Consider the following 21,554-nt stretch of genomic DNA (forward strand, 5'->3'; position numbering starts at 1 on the left):
TATAAAACACAAATGAATTATACACAATTTTTCATTTAGAGAAGAATTAGGTTTACCATTTAAAACCATAGCCAACATTAAGCAGCTTATTATCATATATTTTCTGAACTAGCTCTATTCTCTCTCTCTTTCTCTCTCCATATATATATATAGGAGGATTCTTATACTAACAGGATAGATAGATAGATAGATAGATAGATAGATAGATAGATAGATAGATAGATAGATAGATAGATAGTATAAGTATCTTCATCATCAGTAATGCACGCTCATACACACAGTACTGAGAATTAACAGCAGGTGGCGTGCTAAACCCCTCCATGCTTATTAGAAATCAGCACTCAGACGGAAGGAAAGCAATCTCGCCTGGTTCTGCACCTCTGCTGAGCAGGAAGGAGCCCCAGCAGCCACATCCCCATACTAACCTGTGCACACAGCTGGAGGTGGGACAGCCTCGGCTGAGGGAGGAGTCTGCACCTTGCAACCGTAAAGACATTTCCAACAGACAAGAAGATTTGGGTCTCCTGTCCAGTTCCATTTAACCTCTTATCTGCTAAATCGGTACAGCCCTCACCTCTGAGATCAGCTGGTGTCATCACATAGTGTCCCCCCCTCCCCTCCACATTACCAATCGCTGCTGTTTCCAACCTTTGGACCCACGGAGGCGACTTTATGTGTAAACGGTGGGTGCATCTACATCCCTTCCCTTCTTAACTGGTATGAGTGTTTAAGGGTTGTGTGTGTGTGGGTGTGGTGGGTGGCAAGGTGGTGTAAAGGGGGCTGGTGGTGAGTATATGGGCTAGGAGGCAGGTAGGTGGGGCAATGCTCATACAGATCAGTAGCCTTCAATCTACATGGTGTACCTTGTCATGCTTTAATCCCACTGTGTGGGGAGGAGGACTAAGCAGGGATAGGTTGGCAATAACATGATGTGGGTGGCATGTTTTTTTTTGCAGAGAGCACCCACGATTCAGTGTGCTGTCAATGCTGACATTAATCAGAGTCGCAGCATGCACCCCTCACACTATATTATTTAAACACGACAAGTACAAAGATTACCTCTGGGATTCTGCGATCGCTCAGTGATATTCACAATTCATAGATTTAAAAAAAAAATAAACCCTTAATGCATCGTGAGTGCCCGATATCATTGGAAGGAAAGCAGACACAATGACCGCGATTTATGCTGTGACATTGAAAGGGTTAACGAAAGTCCACGCAAATACAACATCTGCAATGAGCAGCACGCGTGGCATTTGCAAAACCTACAGGGGGAACAAAACAACTTAATACATCTGGAGCCTGCTTGGTTACTGAAGCTTCCGGTTTGAAATCATGGCGTGGCTATATGCTGTTTAAAAAAAAAAAAAAGAAAACAAAAAAAAAATACTTCTTCATTTCCACGCCCACGGTACAGGAAGCAAGGCTGTCAGTGTAGGAGACCGCAGGCTATTCGTGTTTTTTCTGTTGTTTTTCACACCTGTGATCTATAGCCAGAAGCAGTCAAAGAGTTAACCCCCCCATAAACATTCAGCTTGTATTTGTCAACAAAAGCATTTATTCATTTATTTTCCAAGCTTTATTATAAAACATAAGTATTATTGAATTTGTCATATGATCTGGAGGGAAACCACAAGGTCTTGAGACATGGAAGATATTCCATTGTGACATGAAGGCTTGGCATTTACCCCAGAATGACATCTCACTATGCTGTGCTAGAGTGCATATAGGAAGTATGTATAGAGTGCTGACTTGGGTGTTGGATGCATTACTTGGTTATGATTGTTACTGTAGTCCGGCTATACTTAATATATATTATATTTAAGAACACACTTTTTCAGGTTCTCACCCTGTTGAGAGTGTGCCTTGACGTGGCGGGTGAGCTTAATTATGCTTTGGCCAATTCATATAACCAAAACCTCTCATTTATATTATGTTTATATATTTGTTGCCAACTTTATTAGGGTGAGAAGCACAGACAGTTTTTGTTTCTTGTACACTTTTTCAGCTGCCTAATGTGTGTGCCACAGAGGACAATATTGTTTGTTGCTGAAGTACCCTTGACGGTGCCTTTGCTCCATTGAATGGATCTTTAAGTTAAGGTTTCGAGGACATCTTATATATTAATATATTAATTTCTGTTAATATATTCCACGAGTTGCTACATAGAATCTGTATGACTGGCCATTAAAAGGTTAATATTTAAAGAGGCTCAGGGTCAGGTTATTTAGAAAGTTCCCAAGTAGGAGGATGATGTTAAAAAAATATATTCTGTACTGATATTGCTGTTAAAAGGAAGGTTTATTAAAAATGTATTTTTATTAGTGTAAATGGCTTTTAGTAAACTAAAATAAAAAGTTAATTATCTATTTATTCTCAAGATTTCACAAATTCCTGCGATCTAAGCAGAATTTCCAGGAGAGTCGGAAGAGTGTCTTCATTGTTATCCTGCTTTTATTCAAACAATGGAATTTTAAGTGAAAATGATCCTGCGCCATACCTCCCAATGCTTTAAGCGGAGGAGGGACTATTATTTAATGAAACCATTAATCAAGAGTTTTCCTGTTACTTGTTGGTAGCTATTTATTTAGTTATGACATTTAGAAGAAGACTTATTTATTTTTATGCAATTAAACTATTAAACACATTTTAGGGGGCTGTTTGTGACTGTATTATGACTTTTAGGCACGTGGAACACTTAAATACCTTATTCTTACCAAATATTGTGTATTTATAGAAAAGTGGTACAGAAAAATGTGGGTGTCCCGGAGGGAGACATATTACTAGTTCTACAGATTTAATTTGTGGATATTATGATTTGATTATACCATACTTGCATAAATGTGTAAGGATCCTGGGAGAGAGGCTAACATTAGCCTTTTTTTCATTTAAAAAAATCGCTGCTGTTGTTGACTACTCTTCCAATGATGCTCAGCCAGCATTATGGTGGACACCTGGCTGGCTGAGAATCATGGGAATTTTAGTTCACAGCATCTGCATCTAGCATCTGCAGCTTTACTGTTGCTGCGCTTCCTATGACGCTCAGCCAGCATCATGGAAGTAGTATGTCTGGCTGAGCCTCATGGGAATTCAATTCAAGGTGTTGGTTATTTTTAATATGCATGACTGTGCTGACAAAAACGAAGTGTGTGTTAAGTTGCGATGCAAGCGCTACATTGTAAAGTGCAATTGCTTGTATCGGTTCCGCAAGATTTAAAAAAATAGTGTCCCTCTTTCACATTTTTAAATGTTGGGGGGTATGCATTCTGCATTTCTGATTGTACCTTAAGTATTTCCGTCTCCAGTAACACTTCCCCTCCCCTCCCCTCTCAGTCCGGGTTCTCCAAGGCTCAGTTCTAGGACCCCTTCTGTCCTCTCTTTACACTAGCTCACTTGGCAAACTAATCTCATCCTTTATCTTTCAATACCACCTGTGTCTGATGACACCCAGATCTACCTATCTTCTCCTGATCTCTCTCTTTTTGTCTTAGATCGTGTAACTAACTGCCTCGCATCTGTCTCTACCTGGATGTCTGCGCAAGTTTCCTAAAACTCAATCTCCTTGACTTTTGCAACCCTCTCTTAGCTGGTCTTCCTCTTAACTGTCTCGCTCCTCTACAATCCACCATGAACACTGCTGCAAGACTTATCTTCTTCTCCCATTGCTTTAATAACACCTCTCCTCTCTCAGTCTCTTCATTGGCTGCCTGTGCGCTTCAGGATTCATTTCAAAATCCTAACACTAACTTTCAAAGCTATTCATAGCGTCTCCCCTACTTACATCTCATCACTCATCTCTAAATACACTCCTAACCGGTCTTTTTGCTTATCCAATGATCTCCTTCTGTCCTCTGATTTCTAGCTCTCATGCACGCTTGCAAGATTTCTTAAGGGCTGCCGCTATCCTCTGGAATGCTCTCCCCTGGCCTTTCCGTCTTCCCCCACTTCTTTAAGGACGCCTACAACATAGCACATTAACGCCCTCCCATATTCCTTTAGCTCACCTTTCCTAGTCCCTCTCCTGCAATACTTTTACTAGTGTGGCTGGTCTATCATTAACAACGGCACTTTTACCTTTTACCTATTGTATAATGCACCCTAACTCCAGAGTGTAAGCTCATTTGAGCAGGGCCCTCCTCACCTGTTGTTCTGTAAGTCAAATTATTATGTTCTATAGTACTTGGTATGTCCTGTCTATCCAATGGACAGCACTATGGAATATGATGGCTTTACATAAAACAATTAATACTAATAATAATCACCCTGCAGCCACTCTGGCTTTTCCACCAGACCACATCTGTTTAAGCCCTTTGCGTGAGAAACACATAACGTGTGAGCTGGTTTTGTCCTGTATTTGTGTCTTTTGAACAATCCTACAGGAAAAGTCTACCACAGGTTGTTCTGGAAATTGTGCAGTATATCTCACAATATTTTCTATTCTAGTCTGAGATCTGAGTGTTGTTTTTACATTATTCTGTGTATGAGCACAAATACCCTTTTCTTTTGAAGATGTGTAACGTTTCAGTTGGTGAAATACAGGGAGTAGTATTTGAAGGGAGTGGATAGGTTGCAGACTGTTATACTTCATGGCCTATTGTGGTTTATCTAATTAGGTAAGTCAGGTGGAGCAAGAACCATACAATTACGTATGACAAGGATTCTATACAATTTCAAAGGCAACCAATGAAACGTTGCAGTTAACAGGACCATTGCATTAAATGCAATTTTTCATACTTTCATCACTTTTAACCCCTTAAAGTATTTTATTTGTGTAAGAATATTTATTCCTAGTACTTTTTTGTTGCTGTAGAGGGTTGTGATGCACTCATACAAGCGGCACATTTAGAACTTTAAGAGGGGTACCAGTGTAGGAATGAGGTATATAAGATCAACCATCATTCAGGAGGATGTACTCATGTTAGGTATGTATGTGTGTTATGAATGTATGCTTACAGTACCATTCACTTAAAGGCTAATATGGAATTAGATGACACAGTGTTTTTAACATAGTCGAAAGTAACATGCAGCTTAATACCTTTCTTTACATAATTTGACTGAATGTGAATAATTGCAATTGCTTCTCATTTCCTTGTAAGTAAACAGAAATAATTGGTTGTTCTTAATAGTGAAAAGTATGGGTCTCTGGGGAATGTGGATTTAATGGAATTAAAAAGCTTGATCTAAGTCTCTGTGTTTCAGAGTAACTGACTAAAAATATATCCTTATTAAAACACAGATAATAATATTGATTGGATAGGTGACATTAGACATAGGAAATATCTGATTTACTGAAAAAAGTCCCGGATCACCATAGGGACAACAAATTGCTTCATGGACCCTAGGGGTTAAAACTGCCAGAATTACCTTGTATTCTGTATACAGGGCATGCTCCAGGGCCTGGCATTGTGTAGGATCTCTCCCCTAAATATCTGAGAGGACAAATGCTGAGGGAGTCAGGTAAGTTGACTTCACATGGTCATACACTAGTACAGCTGGAGCTTTCACTAGGTGCAAGAGGGTGTTGAGTCAATTGTGTAATCAGTCTTTGATAACCTACATTAAAGCACATTGTTCTCTTTTGCTTCTTCTAATTGTCCCAATTAATAGAAGAGAAAATGGGGTATTTATGATAAAAGTACAAGTATTGGCTCTATATACATACCATCATTGGATATACCATAGATAACATCAGAATGGACTGTAGTAGAAAACCAAGGAGACTAGATTATATGCCATATTCAAAAAATATGAATAATAGACTTCTGCAAATGGACCAAAAACGATTTGGGCAAATTTTTAGTGTCTGCATGGACTTACTTCTGTGTCCACAGGGATTCCTAAGTTGTCAGTCTCCTTCTTTGGCGTTGGGGACAATATTTATCAGTAGCAGAAGCCTCCTGCTCTGGATCCGGGATACGTGTTTGTCGAGAGAATATGAATTATGTTATTTGGCAAGTGTACTAGACATTGGATTTTGGTTACAACTTTGATTTGTGGCTTCATTATTCTGTTTATTTTCTCTAATTAGGTAGCTTTACACGAGGCCGGTTGTGATATGGTGGCTTTCAGAAGCAAAGCTTAGTTGCTGTGAGTCTGTAAATTGATATTCAGTAATCTGAATTACTGAAGCAGTGTAATCTAAATGATTAATGCTGGACTATAGGACCCTGCTTTCTTTATATATATACTAAAAACTTAGAGACACTTCAGACAGTGTATGCACTTTTCTTTTTCATGGTGTTGGTTTTGTCAATGATTAGGGGGGTACTGTAGAATCACTCTTCTTCTCCCCACTCCCAGTTACTTTGTGTTCAGGAGATCTACCTGCATATGATGTACTTACTGCCAATCAGCTCCAGCGCCGGCTTGGTGAATGTTGGGTATTAAGGGTCTATTTAAACTCCCATGCTTGGCATTGAAGTTTTACAGCAGCGTTTATTCTGTGGTCAGGGAGTAGAGTCTGATTGCTAGTCTGATTGCTTTCTGAATTATGTAAGAATCATTTTTATTAAGATATTTACCACCCATGTTTAATAAAAATATATCTTTTGTATCCTTGGAGAACCCAAATGACTGAAAGCCTTCACAGCAATCACTAACGACCTACTCACTGCTAAATCCAAGGGCCACTACTATATGCTAATCCTACTGGACCTGCTGCTTTCGACACTGTGGACCACCCTCTTCTCTTTTAAAACCCCAATGCTGCAACTTACCCGGCACATCCCACTGGTCTCCCTCCCTGTTCAATTAGTTAGTATGCGCCGGGTTAAATGTCCGTACGAGCGACCAATAAAGTCGCTCGTACGGACATTTAACTAATTGAACAGGGAGGAAGACCAGTGGCATCGGCAGGGTAAGTTGCAGCATTGGGGTTTTAAAACCCCAATGCTGCAACTTACCCTGCAGATGCCACTGGTCTCCCTCCCTGTTCAATTAGTTAAAGACCAGTGGCATCTGCAGGGCAAGTTGCAGCATTGGGGTTTTAAAACCTCAATGCTGCAACTTACCCTGCCGATGCCACTGATCTCCCTCCCTGTTCAATTAGTTAAATGTCCGTACGAGCGACTTTATTGGTCGCTCGTACGGACATTTAACCCGGCGCATACTAACTAATTGAACAGGGAGGGAGACCAGTGGCATCGGCAGGGTAAGTTGCAGCATTGGGGTTTTAAAACCCCAATGCTGCAACTTACCCTGCCGATGCCACTGATCTCCCTCCCTGTTCAATTAGTTAAATGTCCGTACGAGCGACTTTATTGGTCGCTCGTACGGACATTTAACCCGGCGCATACTAACTAATTGAACAGGGAGGGAGACCAGTGGGATCTGCCGGGTAAGTTGCAGCATTGGGGTTTTAAAACTCCAATGCTGCAACTTACCCTGCAGATGCCACTGGTCTCCCTCCCTGTTCAATTAGTTAAAGAGCAGTGGCATCTGCAGGGCAAGTTGCAGCATTGGGATTTTAAAACCTCAATGCTGCAACTTACCCTGCCGATGCCACTGGTCTCCCTCCCTGTTCAATTAGTTACATGTCCATACGAGCGACTTTATTGTTCGCTCGTACGGACATTTAATTAATTGAACAGGGAGGGAGACCAGTGGGATGTGCCGGGTAAGTTGCAGCATTGGGGTTTTAAAAGTCTGCACGAGCGACCAATAGAGTCGCTCGTGCAGACTTTTAAAACCCCAATGCTGCAACTTACCCGGCACATCCCACTGGTCTCCCTGTTCTATCAGTTAAATGTCCGTACGAACGACTTTATTGGTTGCTCGTACGGACATTTAACTGATAGAACAGGGAGACCAGTGGGATGTGCCGGGTAAGTTACAGCACCAGGAGCCTAAATGCTGCAACTTACCCGGCAGATCCCACTGGTCTCCCTGTTCTATCAGTTAATAAATGATAGAACAGGGAGACCAGCGGGATCTGCCGGACAATTACGGCACCAGGAGTTTAACAGTCTGTACGAGCGACCCTATTGGTCGCCAGCAGGGCCTGCTGACGACCAATAGAGTTGCTCATACGGACATTTAAACTCCTGGCGCCAGAGCGGCTTTAACCCCGTTTTAACCCCTTAACCGAGGAAAACGAAGAAAACCCGAACACTAAGAATGTCCGCGAATATTCGCCCGAAGAGAAGACAGGACGAGGCGAATATTCGCGGAATACGAAGTTTTTTTTTTTGCCGAAGACGAACACGAAGAGCCCCCTGGTGCCCAAGTCTACTTCCTAACTTGGCAAACTAATCTCATCCTTTGTCTTTCAATACCACCTGTGTCTGATGACACCCAGATCTACTTATCCTCTCCTGATCTCTCCTCCCATGTCTCAGAGGAGTCTCCTCTTGTAACTAATTGTCTACACTTATGAATTTAAATGAATATTTTTATATTCTATTTTTTTAGTGGCATCTACTCCATAAACATTTTTTACCTAATTTCCACCCATTCCTGTCATGCTTAAGAATATAACTGAATAATGACATTGTTTTAACCTTTTAGGCAGTTTATCTAGCAATAATACTTTTCAATTTCCTTGGTGTCTAGGGTCTAACACTGGGAAATTCGAATCAGCAATAATATACATAATTAAACAATCTATGCTACTGACTTTTACAGGACAAGCCTATAGCCCCATACCATTATGCACCCACATGTCTCCTTAAATTTGCTTTAGAAATGTATTTTGTTTCCCAACTTTAGAGCTCCAAGGTGTTTATCAGACAGAGGTAGGTTTCTGATCGCCCCGAATAACCAGCTACATTGTTCCTCTGAAGAGCGTCTAAGAGACGAAGCTTTTATTAGAGCATGAGCAAATTATGGCTGACAAGCCATTTGTGGTACAAAGTGGTTTGCCAGTCTCCCCTACTGGGAAAAAACATTAATGCTGTGTCCATAGTAACAGTCAATATGAATTGATCTTTCCAGGCTGCCATGGAAACAGCCTGTTTTATCCTGAAGCCTGAGGGTATGTCCGTCATACACATTTGTCATTCATTGTGTCACCACAAGATTTACCACGTATAGCCTGCTTTAGAAGAAGGCCAGTGTTTTACCAGCCACGTGTCTCTCTTGATTTAAAAAGAACAGAACATAAACTTTTCTAACTATTTGTTTCCTGGGGACGATTTATGATGTTTTAGCCAATCTGTTTATTCGGCAAATAATTCAATCATTCTGTTAATTCTATTCTGCCATGCATTGAATAGAAGAGCACAATAGACCCTATATTATATATTAAATAATAAAAAAAATAAGATGTCCTGTCTGAATAAAGCAAGCTAAAGTATCCCATATAGATTTTCATGGATTGTCGTACGAGATAAAGGGATTTGTGGGTCTGGAGCTGAATGTTTTGATGGCACCAAAAAAAAGAGGATGGTGGGTATCTTATATAAAAAAAAAGGTGGACAAGGGCATAAAACAATTATGAATTGAATGGCTCACACATTGAATTATGCATTATAAAGGGCCAGTTCAGCCCTTCACGCTGTGTAAGCTATATTTAATTGAACACTAGGCAGTCCTGTACATTAAACATATATGTAGTTCTGTGAAAAAAATATTTTCACCCTTCCTGATAAGTTTTTACTTATTTGTCGCATTCAAATATTTCAGATTTTACCACTAATTATAAGACATAGAACACGTGCGCTAACACAAAATGCAGCTTTTAAATGCTGATTTCCTTTATTGAAGGTAAAGAGTTAATGAAACCACATATTTGAAAAATGTAATTGCCCCCTAAACCTAATAACTGGTTGTGTACCCTTGGAGGCAACAACTGCAATCAAACGTTTGTGATAACTGGCAATTGAAATGGCTGTGGAGGAATGTTGGCCAGCTCTTTCTTGGCAGGATTGTTTTAATGCAGCCACATTGGAGGGTTTTCGTGCATAAACTACCTTTCTAAGATCATGTTACAGCATCTCAATCTATTTTAAGTCGGGACTTTGACTTGGGCATTCCAAAACCTTCATTTTGTTTCTTTTGAGCCATTCAGAGATGGACTTCCTTGTGTGCTTTGGTTGATTATCATAGATAGCTTATTTCCTTATATACATAAAGTCATCATTTAGTGTTTACTCTGGTTATCTTTGTCTAATGTTAAAATCAGTTCGATGAAAAAATATGCAAAATAGATGACATCGGGAAGGGGCAAATACTTTTTTCACAGCACTGTATAAGCAGGTGTGATGCCTTTTTGGAAGCTGTAACCCTCATGAATGTTGTTTGGATTATGGCTGACGTTCATGTGAGTTGTAGTTCATAGGAAGCTGCCTTTTAGCTACCCTGCTCCATAAAACTGAACATTTCTGGCACACTGCTTTATGTCTGTGCAACCTGAACTGTTAAGGGGACATACCAAGTCATTTTGAACATTGTTACGCTTTCAAATTTGTGGAAACAGTTTGGGGAAGGCCCTTTTCTATTCCAGCATAACTGTACCCCAGTGCACGAAGCAAAGTCCATAAAGACACGGTTGGATGAGTTTGGTGCGGCCCGCACCCAAAAAAAATTGCCCCGGGCCCCCAACTTGTGCCACACAACTGGTCTGTGCCCCCTTCCAACATACAATATATTTAAACACACACAAATTACAAACACTTACTCATACTCACTAACACACACTCCCTCTCACGCCACTTACACAATTACACACCCATGCTCACACACATAAGTGCACATGCATGCTCACACACACACACACAGGTACACATGAATGCTCACACACACACAAGTACACATGCATGCTCACATGTACACAAGTACACATGCAGGCTCTCTCACACACAAGCACACATGCATGCTCACACACACAAGTAGACATGCATGGTCACACATACAAGTACACTTGCATGCTCCCACACACTCAAGTACACTTGCATGCTCACACACACACACACACAAGTATATATATATATATATATATATATTCATACATACATACATACATATATCCAACCTCCCGCCCACAAGTACAAGTACACATGCATGCTCTCACACACACACAAGCAAATGAGCACTGGCAAATAAAAAAAAATGTTTTAAAAAGAGAAACAATAGGCTATTCTTATAAACAACTTTAAATTAAATTGAACAAAATGTCCACTGGAGCCTGCAGCTGGGAAGATAACCTGAACTCAGGGAACAAGTTTGTGGACTTGTGCCTTTTGTGCATTCTTTAGAGTCTATAATTACTTGTACTGAGTAATGTAACCTAAATTTGAGAACAGAAAAAATCATAATATCCTTAATTTCAACTCCCTTCACTTGAGGACTGATATTAGGAAAGAAACTGGAACGCATATTACTATTGTGCAGTTATGTTATAAATCATGTAATTTGTCCTAAAAAGGAGGAAATAAGATTAAATCCTGACATGCCTCCTATGCATTGCACTCATAAGTGTGTTTTAGCAGTTCACAAGTTAATTTAGCAGTTGTTATGGTAGTTACTGGTGTGGAAAGAACTGGATCTCAGCCAAAATGTCATCAGTTAGGGATTAGCATTTAACAATCTGAAATAACTTGGAAATGACATTGACAATTATGTCATCAAGCAAGTCATTTCTGGAACAAAACAAATGACTTCTTGCTGGAGCAGCCACCACTATTACTGCATTACAAAACATGGTGCAAAAGAATAGAATTGTAGTTATAATACATATAAGTAAAAGACAATCCATGCTTATGTGATTTTTATGCAACTACAGCATCAAGATAACTGAACACATCTTTGTTTTTTTGGCTTACATCAAGTGAGCACCTGTAAGAGAGGGAAAGCTTGGTCCTCGGGCCTTAAGCCCCGTAGGTCTTGGAGCCAGAGGTCCTCTTGGACCCTTCTGGTTTGGTCTAGCAGGGAGCTCAGCACATGGATGTTTGTTGTGCAGGGACACTATTACACTTTCACTGCTGGGCTGGAAGAACACTTAGAAGTACCTTGGACTCTCCTATGTTTCTTTTATTTTTATCCATCAGTTAAAAATGTTGTAGCCTATGGCTGGTGGGTGAAGAGAATTTTTTTTATATCATAAAATTATGGGCCAGTATGCATGTTTTGGGTTGGAATTTTATAATTTATTTGTACATTTTTTTAGGGATTGACATTTTCAGGAGGGGGGGTTGTGACTTTTAGCCACCACCCCTCCTTCATGGGACTTTAGTGGGGCTGCTGTAGAAGATGCAGCCTTCTTTAGACTTCAGCCAAGGTGGGAATGAAGGGGCCGTGTATCCCCACATGGGGATTGCAGCCCCAGAAGAGGAATAATAGGGATCTGGCCTCTACTATGACTCTACCACTTTTAGAGCACATTTTTCACACGGTACCTTGGACTTCTCAGGTTAAAAAGCAAGATTACTGTGCCTGACAAAAGCTACAAAGTGTTTACTGCTTGAGAGCAAAACTGATGTGAGTGACCACTATGAGTGACAAAAAGAGAGGTTTGCTGGAGGCAGATTTCTCATTTCATCCTAATGTTATATATTTAGTAAAGTGGGAGGAGAGAGTACACCATTTTTTGTGCAATGAATAACAGAATGACCAATATTTAGAAATACAATGGGTGTTCGTGATGTTTAATGTCATACATTATTTTACTGGCAGATTATTTTTTTGTAACGATCAAAGGATTAACTCCACAGCAGAATCCTGGTATAATCCAAATTGTTACATTTGTTTGAAGCGGACAATCTGTCAAATTGGTTTCCAGTGTTCATCTTTTAGGGTAATATTGTTACTGTTTTGTAGCATGGGAATCAAAATATAGGCTAGGGAGACCAGGAGAACTGTGAGAAAATGCATGCTGCATTCTAGTCGCTGTCTAAATTGGAAGACGCAGTTTGAAAAGTCCTTGCTGAATGGAACCATCAAGTTACCCAGTTTGAAGCTGCATACCTTTGGCGATCTTGATATACCTATTCTTAGTAAAAGCATATGATGTTTATAGGATGATGTAGTGATGGTACTTATATTGTTTGCTGTTTTGCTTTGTTTAGGTTTTGAATTTTGTTGCTCGAGCACCATGGGGAACCATGTTGGCAAGAAAGAAAATTCTAATGAGAATTCCGCAAAGGTAAGCAATAATGCAAGTTCTACATAGATTGTTGTAGGCTTGCTCTCTGTTTGAATGCCCATTTTTTGCATATTAGCTTATATTAAAGTGAATAATGTGAATTCATAGAAATGAATAAGGTTTTATGTAACCACAAACTGAAGGGGAATATGAGTATCAGTTGATGTATATCAACTGGAACAAAAAGAACCAATATATATATATATGTTTAACAAGCATTAACAATGTTGTATATAGTAGGAAAAGCATACTACTAAATGCCTTTAGCCTCATCCATATAATTATGATGCGAACAAATGTATGTACGTATGGGTTGCTTAAATCTAGCTCTGGTACATTTTGGAAGTTTCTATAAAGTAAACTTGTTGGAGGATTGGTTTGGAACCTACTCATTACATTCAGTTCTCCTAAAATACAACAGGTCTTTTTCCATAAAAGAAAATTGCAGTTACATATTTCATTTTGATGTGACAGCTGTTATTTAACACTGTGTTGCCTGTATGCATGAAGGTGATGGACCAGTAATGAATAGATGTTACTAGACATGCTGTCGGTCTGCTTCTGGAATTCTTTGAGTTCAGAGAAGGACATCCTTAAGCAAGAATGTTCCTCTCACCTAAATAATAACCAAAGCAGCAACAAATAGTCACCTCACACCTGCCTGGCTTTGTCGCTTACCATTTTCTCTATTGTACAAGCCTCCTCTGCGCAAATCTTAGCCCGCAGCACAGACACAATCCTAGAACTGCTCCACACTATATCAGTAGCTTGTTATGTCTCCATTTTTCTATCACTGGAGCCAACACAAAGTCAGATAACAATGTGCTCTCTGTTATCACATTTAATTTTAAGAGAATGAGCTCAGAACTATTTTGTAGTATCATCATTTATAACCATTTCAGAATTACAGCCACCCTAGTGCTATAATCATCTTACAAGACAAGTAACACAAAAAGTACAAATAAAGAATAGGAATCAGATTATTCAAGTTGTGTGCAGAAATAAAGATGCCTTGCAATAGGTTACTGCAGGTTCCGCTCCTCTTTAAGTGCTTAAAAAGCCATGACAAAACATGAGTTTGCAGGGGAATTGAGATGTGAGGGATGGTTTCAGATCACTGACTACGCCATGGATTATGAAGGGCAACCTAAGTGAGCTTCTTCTGCAAGAAATTAATCATGCATAATGCATATTTAAATTAAGGAGGCATATTGAACATCGTCTCACCACCTTGAATGTACATTGAATTTGTCCTTAAGTAGTCTAAGCTGTTGCTATACTGCAATATTTGTAAGGCGATCTGCAATTGCACATGCTGGGGCTGATGCTTTGTGCCTGTGACACTTTCAATCTGATGTATAAGCTAATGTTAGATTTATATTAGACAATGCTCTCCCAAATAAGACTGTATTATTAGCCAAGGACTTCTAACACTTGGCACTAGTAATCTCTTTTTTTTCTTTGAGATTACTGGTAGTGGGTGTGAAATTACTGTTTTCACACACATTGGTTGTATCTTGCATTACCTAGTCCTAGTACATCAAAAATAGGCACCATGATCAGTTTCAGTAACATTTATTACGTAAAAGAACAAATAACACCAGGCAGAGGCATTTGTAAAATCTGGCATATCATTGCCTATCGAGGAACAAGATGTTTTATATCTTAGTACTTTCTGTATGTTTTTCACTTTCTATAAAGCAAGCAATCGTATTCTCAGTTGCTGTGTTAGCCCACTTGACCAGGGGCTGTAAGTAGATAACTAGATATTACAAATAGTATTTATTCTACCTATCTAGAAGCAGCAATATATATTAGAATGAGTTCATGGTGATGTGGCTGATTTCGCTAAACTCTTTTCATGTTGTTCTTCTTAGCTCTGAATCAGGCCCAAAACATTCGTCATTGGTTTATGTTGATTTGAAACGTTCTAAAAGGGTTGACACTCGATGTGTGCATTTGCATTCATCCGAATTTTAATTTTAACAACATTTGCTAATTTCAGCAATTCGTACAAATGTCTGAAAACGAGGAGGCACCCCAACTCTTTTGTGGTTAGCAGCATGTATCACATTAATGTTTTTCTAATTTTGACAATATGCATTTTTTTGTCTAAATTGGGTTTTTATATATTTTAAGTAGTTATAACTTCTATTATTCAGGTGCCGATTTGGTTAATTCCAAGAGCGTGCACTAAAAATGCTTTGAGTCCCACTGGGCACTATATGAATAATAGTTATTATTTTTACAGGGTGTAACTGAATCCTCATGAAGTATTTGTAATCCCTAAACAGAACATAGAGGGGGCAATGAGTAACTTTTCAGATCGTGGGGTGAATATGCCTGTGTTAAAGTGCAGTTGCCCTGGGCCCTGCAGGGAGAATAACTAGTGAGCCAGAGGGTCGGTTTTCTGTAAATCCTTCCATGCCTACTCCCCCAACATCACAGTAGGGGTAGCTGATGATAGCCATTCTTCTGTGACATGGTTGTTGAGGGGGTCCAAGAAACAGCTGCTGTGGACCCTGAAGGTAAGCCTGGGCCCATGACAGCCGTCCCCTTTGCACCACATTAAAAAAGGCCATGAAACTAAGGAATTAAGCACATCCATTTTGTTTTAGCTTTTTAATGTCATATACATTTTAGAGAGTCTCCCTGCAGCCACGAATGTTTGGTGCTCCCGTTGATTTCAATGGACGCTCAGTGATTTGCTGCTAAGAAGCCCTGGTTTCATGGTCCAGTCTTTCAGTTCTATATTCTCATTATTGTATTATGCACTTTTTGATTATTCAACTAACTTCTGTACTTCTGTACATTCTTTGAGAATTCAGAGTTGCAGTGGGGACATAATCCTTGCTGATCCCAGAAAACTGTCACCAGCTCCTGTCAGTGGTGTCATTGGAGTATGCAAACCTGACAAGAAGCTAAAAAGAGAATAAATATTAAGTTGTACATAGTGTACCTCATATTTATTTATATGTACTATTTTTGCAACAGTATACAGTGTACTCTTTCATTTGTTTAACGTAAGCCTGCATAGCAGCTGGCAGCGCATGCGGCCCACTGCTGTACGCTCTGAATGAGCACTACTGAGCTGGCAGTCATTTGATTTGCCGGATATTCAAATGGCAGTGGACGTAGCCCTAACAGGGTTAAACTTTAACTTTTTAGGTAAATCACTCCACTTACCCCATTGAACTTCCCCTTGCTACATTTCATCCTCAGGATCTCTGACCTCTGCTTTTTCTGTGTGGAAGGCCAGGGTAGTAGTAGAGTAGTAGTGCCTAGTGTAGGAACTGAGTAAACAGAAAGGAGGGTCTACATATACGGTACTTATATAAAATCTTATGTTGAATGCTCTGATTTTTAATTATGTTGGGAACCCGGTATTATGCTCATGTACCAGGAGCATAACTAGAAACCACAGATCTTCACCAAGCAACATGTCCCACAGTACCATCTTTGTCCCCAAACAGCTTATCAGTGCCATATGTGTCCTCAAACAACTTGTCTGTTCCTTCGTTGCCCCAAACAGCTTGTCTGTTCCATCTTTGCCCCCCAAAAGCTTGTCTGTGCCACCTTTGCTCCAAACAGCTTGTCAGTGCCCCCAAACAGCTGGTGTGTGCTATATTTGCCCCCACACAGCCTACATGTGCCTGGTGTGTCTCTCTTCCTCAGTGCTGTGTGCAAACTGATCCAGCATGCAGGAAGTGAATGTGATGTAACTTCCTGCACACTGGATCAATCAGACACAGCGTGTAGGGAGAGACTGTTAGAGATTATGGGGTCGGATGATCTCTACACTGTCCCTGCCACTAGCTGCGGGTATAACCTGCACCTAGTGGCTCGTAAGGGGGTAGACAAGTGATTGCAGTCACGACCCCTGTGACTACAATTGTTACACCATTGTCATAAATAATATGTGTATCAACTTGGAGTATAAGTTCTATTTGCTTATTATACTTAGCCTTTGATCAAAAGGTTGACAATGAAAACATAATCATCCTACCACCATTAGCCTTAGGGTAAAATGCACGTTTCTGAATTTGTGCAGGCCTGGAATGACAGGTAATGACGTTAACAGTATTTTCAAATTTCATTTGTGACCAATTATTTTTATGATCGTATACAACCATTCAATGGCTTTTGCAACCACACAAACAGGTTTTTATATATACATATGTGCAGTGTTACACATAACGCATAGGGATACTTATGTATACATAACCATAAATGTGGGTGACTTTTTTACTCCTGTGTTACAGGTCACGGAATAATACACCTTAACATAAAATAAGTAAACTGTGTTCAAAAAAAACTATTCCTGTGCTAATTTATTTGACTGTTGAGTCATACTGGCCCAGATGAAAACAACATTCTTAGCCATTTTTCTGATGTTGTTATTGCCTCATTACATTGAAATGTCCAAAACACACACGTCTGTACTCGATTTAAAGAGTTTCTCTTCTTCAAACAGCCACAACAGGGCCATTGCATACTTTGGTATTCTTAACAAGATCGGCCACAGTAGTTCAGGGAGTTTCAGTGTGCCCCCAAGGGCACAAACCTTTAAATGGCGCTGGTCTGGACACATTTTCCCCGTGGGAGGCCAGATACATTTTTGTAGTGGGTATGATGACTTATAAAGGTTGGACAGTTTTGGTGTTAAAGGTGCTGTTCCAGACCACGTTAAATATCGAGCAAACATCACTATGATTTTCTTCCTGTTGTCAAGAAGCAATTTTATTTAGGCTGGGTTTTTTGCCTTGTTTTTTAATAAACTCCCTTTGGTGAACACATAAGTCAATCGAAATGCTCAATAAAAAAATATATGAAATATATTAATGAAATGGTATTCCTTCAAAATATACCTTAATTTGAATCATAATTATTAATAGCAGAATAATGTTTATAATTTTCATGGTGTCTTGAAACTGTAGCTGATTTTTGTACACATCTTAAAAAAATGTTACTTATAATGTAACTGACATCACAATAATTAATGATATCTAATTTGCATATGGGAACTGACATCATATATCAGGCAAAGTAGTTTAATTTTATCGTAATGATATTCATGCTGTGCATAATTTAATTACTTTAACAAAGCTTTATCATATACAGCAATGGAAAATTTAAGGTGCTTATAGGGTGTAAAACTTAATTTCAGGCCCACAATGGGTTTCCCTTCAACTCTCTGATTTAGTAGCTGTGTTTTTAGAGGTTCCATAGGGGGTTGCATGTACGTCTTTAATTACATTATAATGTTTCCAAAGAAAATAAATAATTATAGTAGATGGGATCTCCTTTACATTTATTTGCAAAAACATTGTGTACACTGTAAATTAATTATAGAAAGGTTATTATTAGTCAAAATTACATTTGGCGAGCAGATTAGCAATTAAATGGATAAATGATCCAGAGGACAGCAGTTTTGGAAGAAAGTTGCGGGTTTTTTTAAAAATGTTTTGGATGTTCGCTTTGCAACCAATACAACAAAATATAATTTTTCAGTAAATATATTTGACTATTGGGTTTTATAACTGGGTTAAATTGGATCTGCCAAAATGAACAGCATAAAGGTTATAATGCACCATAAATCCATGCAATGAAATTGATGGATTAACATAATAGACACAAAATTGAGTCTGCTAGCCTTCAATATATATCGGAAACTCACCTTTATGTATACTATGGAAGATACAACCTTGGTATCCTGTTATTTAAATGATTATACTTGCCAAGTTATTGTAACGTTATTGGGATGATCTCGCCATAATATGCACTTTAATGCATATGATAGATATGTGGTCCCTTAAATTTTTATGTGGCCAATTTTGCAGAATCCCCACAAATGCATTTGCCTCCTTCCATACATTTCAGCTAAATGCTGTGCAGGAGAATGTGTTCGGCCAAACTCACCTCCAGTCAGCTCCAGTGTTGTGTTGGGGAAAGCTGGGGCAGGGGTCTGTTCGGACCCCATTGCACATCTGTGGAAAGTGTTGCCGTTAATTTCAATGGGAGCAGATTCCTGCCACTGATTGGCTGCATCAAGAAACCAATCAGTGGCACGAATAGTCAGACCATGGAGGAGGAGGGCAGCTCCTGCAGCAGGACAGCCTTTTCTGTGTCAGTGCTTTTTTTTTATTATTGTATTTTTGTTTTGGAAAATGCATATTAAGTACCCACAGAGTACTTTGATATGTCATGAACATCATACTGTCCCTTTCTCCATTTCTCCATTTACTACTACAGAAATAGATTTGTCTGTGTACATATACAAGCTGATGGAAATTGTGCCCCCCCCCCAAAAGATGTTATTTACTTCTATTAAACAGGTGTAGTCCTTCCTGGCAGGGTTTATTTTGTACGTCGTTGTAGTTGTCTTACATAAAATGTAAACATAACCAAGATAATTTAACTTAAACCAACAATCTTACTTCTGCAATGGACTCTGTATTAGTAGTGGTAATTGTAACATGATTCATGATGGACGACAGTATGATGTAATATGTTTTTTGTACAACTGAGTGCAAGCGGTGGAATAAATTTGTGGGGGGGGGCGGTTGTGCAAAAGTTGAGATTGATCCCCCAATTTGGAATCAAGAGACAGTACGTGGTCCGTAACATTTTGTGTTCCAGTTGCTTGCATAGGATTGTCTCATTCTATTTCCTTCGCTGTATGCTATGAAATAGATTTCTTCAGTAACCCTGGTTTATTTTGACAGCACTGATACTCTCAATAGTTAGGAAGCAAAGACAAATAATGTCCTCTTGGTACAGCAAGAACTGGGCAATTCTTTCTTTTTGGAATACTTCCAATGTAGACCATCGTGTTATGTAAAATCCACTTGTTATATTGACAGAATCTGACTCCAGAACCAGGATATTGCATATTTCTTTCAGCAATGTTATGGTCCAATACCCATCATGGGAGCAGATCTGTTTTATTTTATGTAAAGCAGTTTGTGTTAGTCACCAGAGATGTTAGGCGTATTTATAGCCACACATCCCCTGTATGAGCTCAATAAATTAGTGTGCAGTTAAAAGATGCATCATAGGTAAATGGCCTATAAATATTTACATCACTTGTTGTGGAGCCATCACTGTCATTGCAGCTATGACCTCGAGCAATGAGTAAACGCCGCTTTCATGAACGTCTAGGTTTGTGAGCAGTGAGATCCACCACGGCAGACAGGAGTAAGTGACATGGATCTGTATTCATCTGTGCTGGAGCTTCAGCTAATATTAGAAAATGCCCATGGACTTGTTCCATATTATTGTGTGGTTGCTTGAAAGGGGAGTACAGGGATTTTGGCCAGGGTGGTGGGACTGTAGATGCAAGAGTGATTATGCCGTTAACCACTACTTTTGTGGTTGTCCTTTCTACTTTCTGAGTCTTCTAGAACATGGTTTTGCAGGCAGAGCTTGCCGTATGGCTATTACCACTAACTTGCGCATTCATCCCAGGACTTTCAAGGACTTTGACCCTAATTTTGTATAAAAGACCACATGTGTAAAGTTGTACTGTGAGATAATAGCATGACGCTCTTGTTCAACTGTGAGGTTTTATAGGTGCTATAGATATAATTCATATGTTTTTTTCTTGTTGACTTAACCGTGAAGTGTACAATTTTTCATGTGTCAAGAGTGGTGATGATATTTTGCTCTCAATTTAATAAACCTCTACAGTTTTTAAACTGTTGGATGCCAATCCACACACACGTTGAATGAACTCCAAAAAAAATGGAACACCCACACGTTTTACACAATTATTACAAAATTTATAAGACACACAGATAGATATTTCAGTCTGTCAATGTATATTCATAAAATAATACACATGTACTGCCTCCGAGGGTTAATGGCAGGATGTTTGTGCTTTCCACTGTAGAAGATAATCACAGAATCACGGATCCTTAGCTGTAGCGACAGGCTTAAGCTGTAGCAGCCTGGCTTAGCAGGGCAGACGTTAAGCAGTAATACACATCTCTCATCCACGGTCTGTCTTTCATCCCAAAATCACAATATTATATCAGGGTATGAGAAAGAGAGAGAGGTCAGCTGGGGCCTCTCAGGATTTCATTTCGTTAACTGCAATCTCAGTATATACCTCCATATTCAGATATTCTGTCTCATAACAACTCATATTATGCTGCGTTATCTACAGCATTAAGATGGAACAACATACAATATAACATTTTCTATATGGTCCTAATTTATTTAATATGTTATGGAATACCAACCCGACCAGCAACTTGTGACAATCATACGTATCTAGTTTTGCGTAACCCATAACAAAGAGCTTTAATAAATGGGCTGTTTTTATTTGTTTCTTTATTTATTTTAGTCTCGCGGTAAATGCTTATGTTTTGCCCTGAAGCAAAATGATTCGATTTCTCAAGGTGCTATGTGAAGAAAGACTAATGCTGTCAGTACTCAGCGTCCTTTAGACAGGAGAAGCAAGTGACACAGTGTA

The 21,554-nt window shown here is 39.3% G+C and overlaps 1 protein-coding gene across 3 annotated transcripts in view; it reads left to right on the top strand.

Moving 5' to 3' along the window:
- The first annotated feature begins 459 nt into the window (after window positions 1-459).
- The window catches only part of MBP (myelin basic protein), an 83,113-nt gene continuing 62,018 nt past the window's right edge, over window positions 460-21,554 (top strand). For 2 of the 3 annotated variants that reach the window (XM_053468304.1, XM_053468305.1), the window contains exons 1-2: window positions 468-683; window positions 13,002-13,078. In XM_053468304.1, the coding sequence (XP_053324279.1) occupies window positions 13,028-13,078 (51 nt within the window). In that variant the 5' untranslated portion in view covers window positions 468-683; window positions 13,002-13,027. Of the gene's footprint in view, window positions 684-13,001; window positions 13,079-21,554 lie in introns of all 3 variants that reach the window. The other variant, XM_053468306.1, reaches the window with a different exon arrangement.

This window comes from Spea bombifrons, chromosome 5 (assembly GCF_027358695.1).
Source record: "Spea bombifrons isolate aSpeBom1 chromosome 5, aSpeBom1.2.pri, whole genome shotgun sequence".
NCBI lineage: Eukaryota > Metazoa > Chordata > Amphibia > Anura > Pelobatidae > Spea > Spea bombifrons.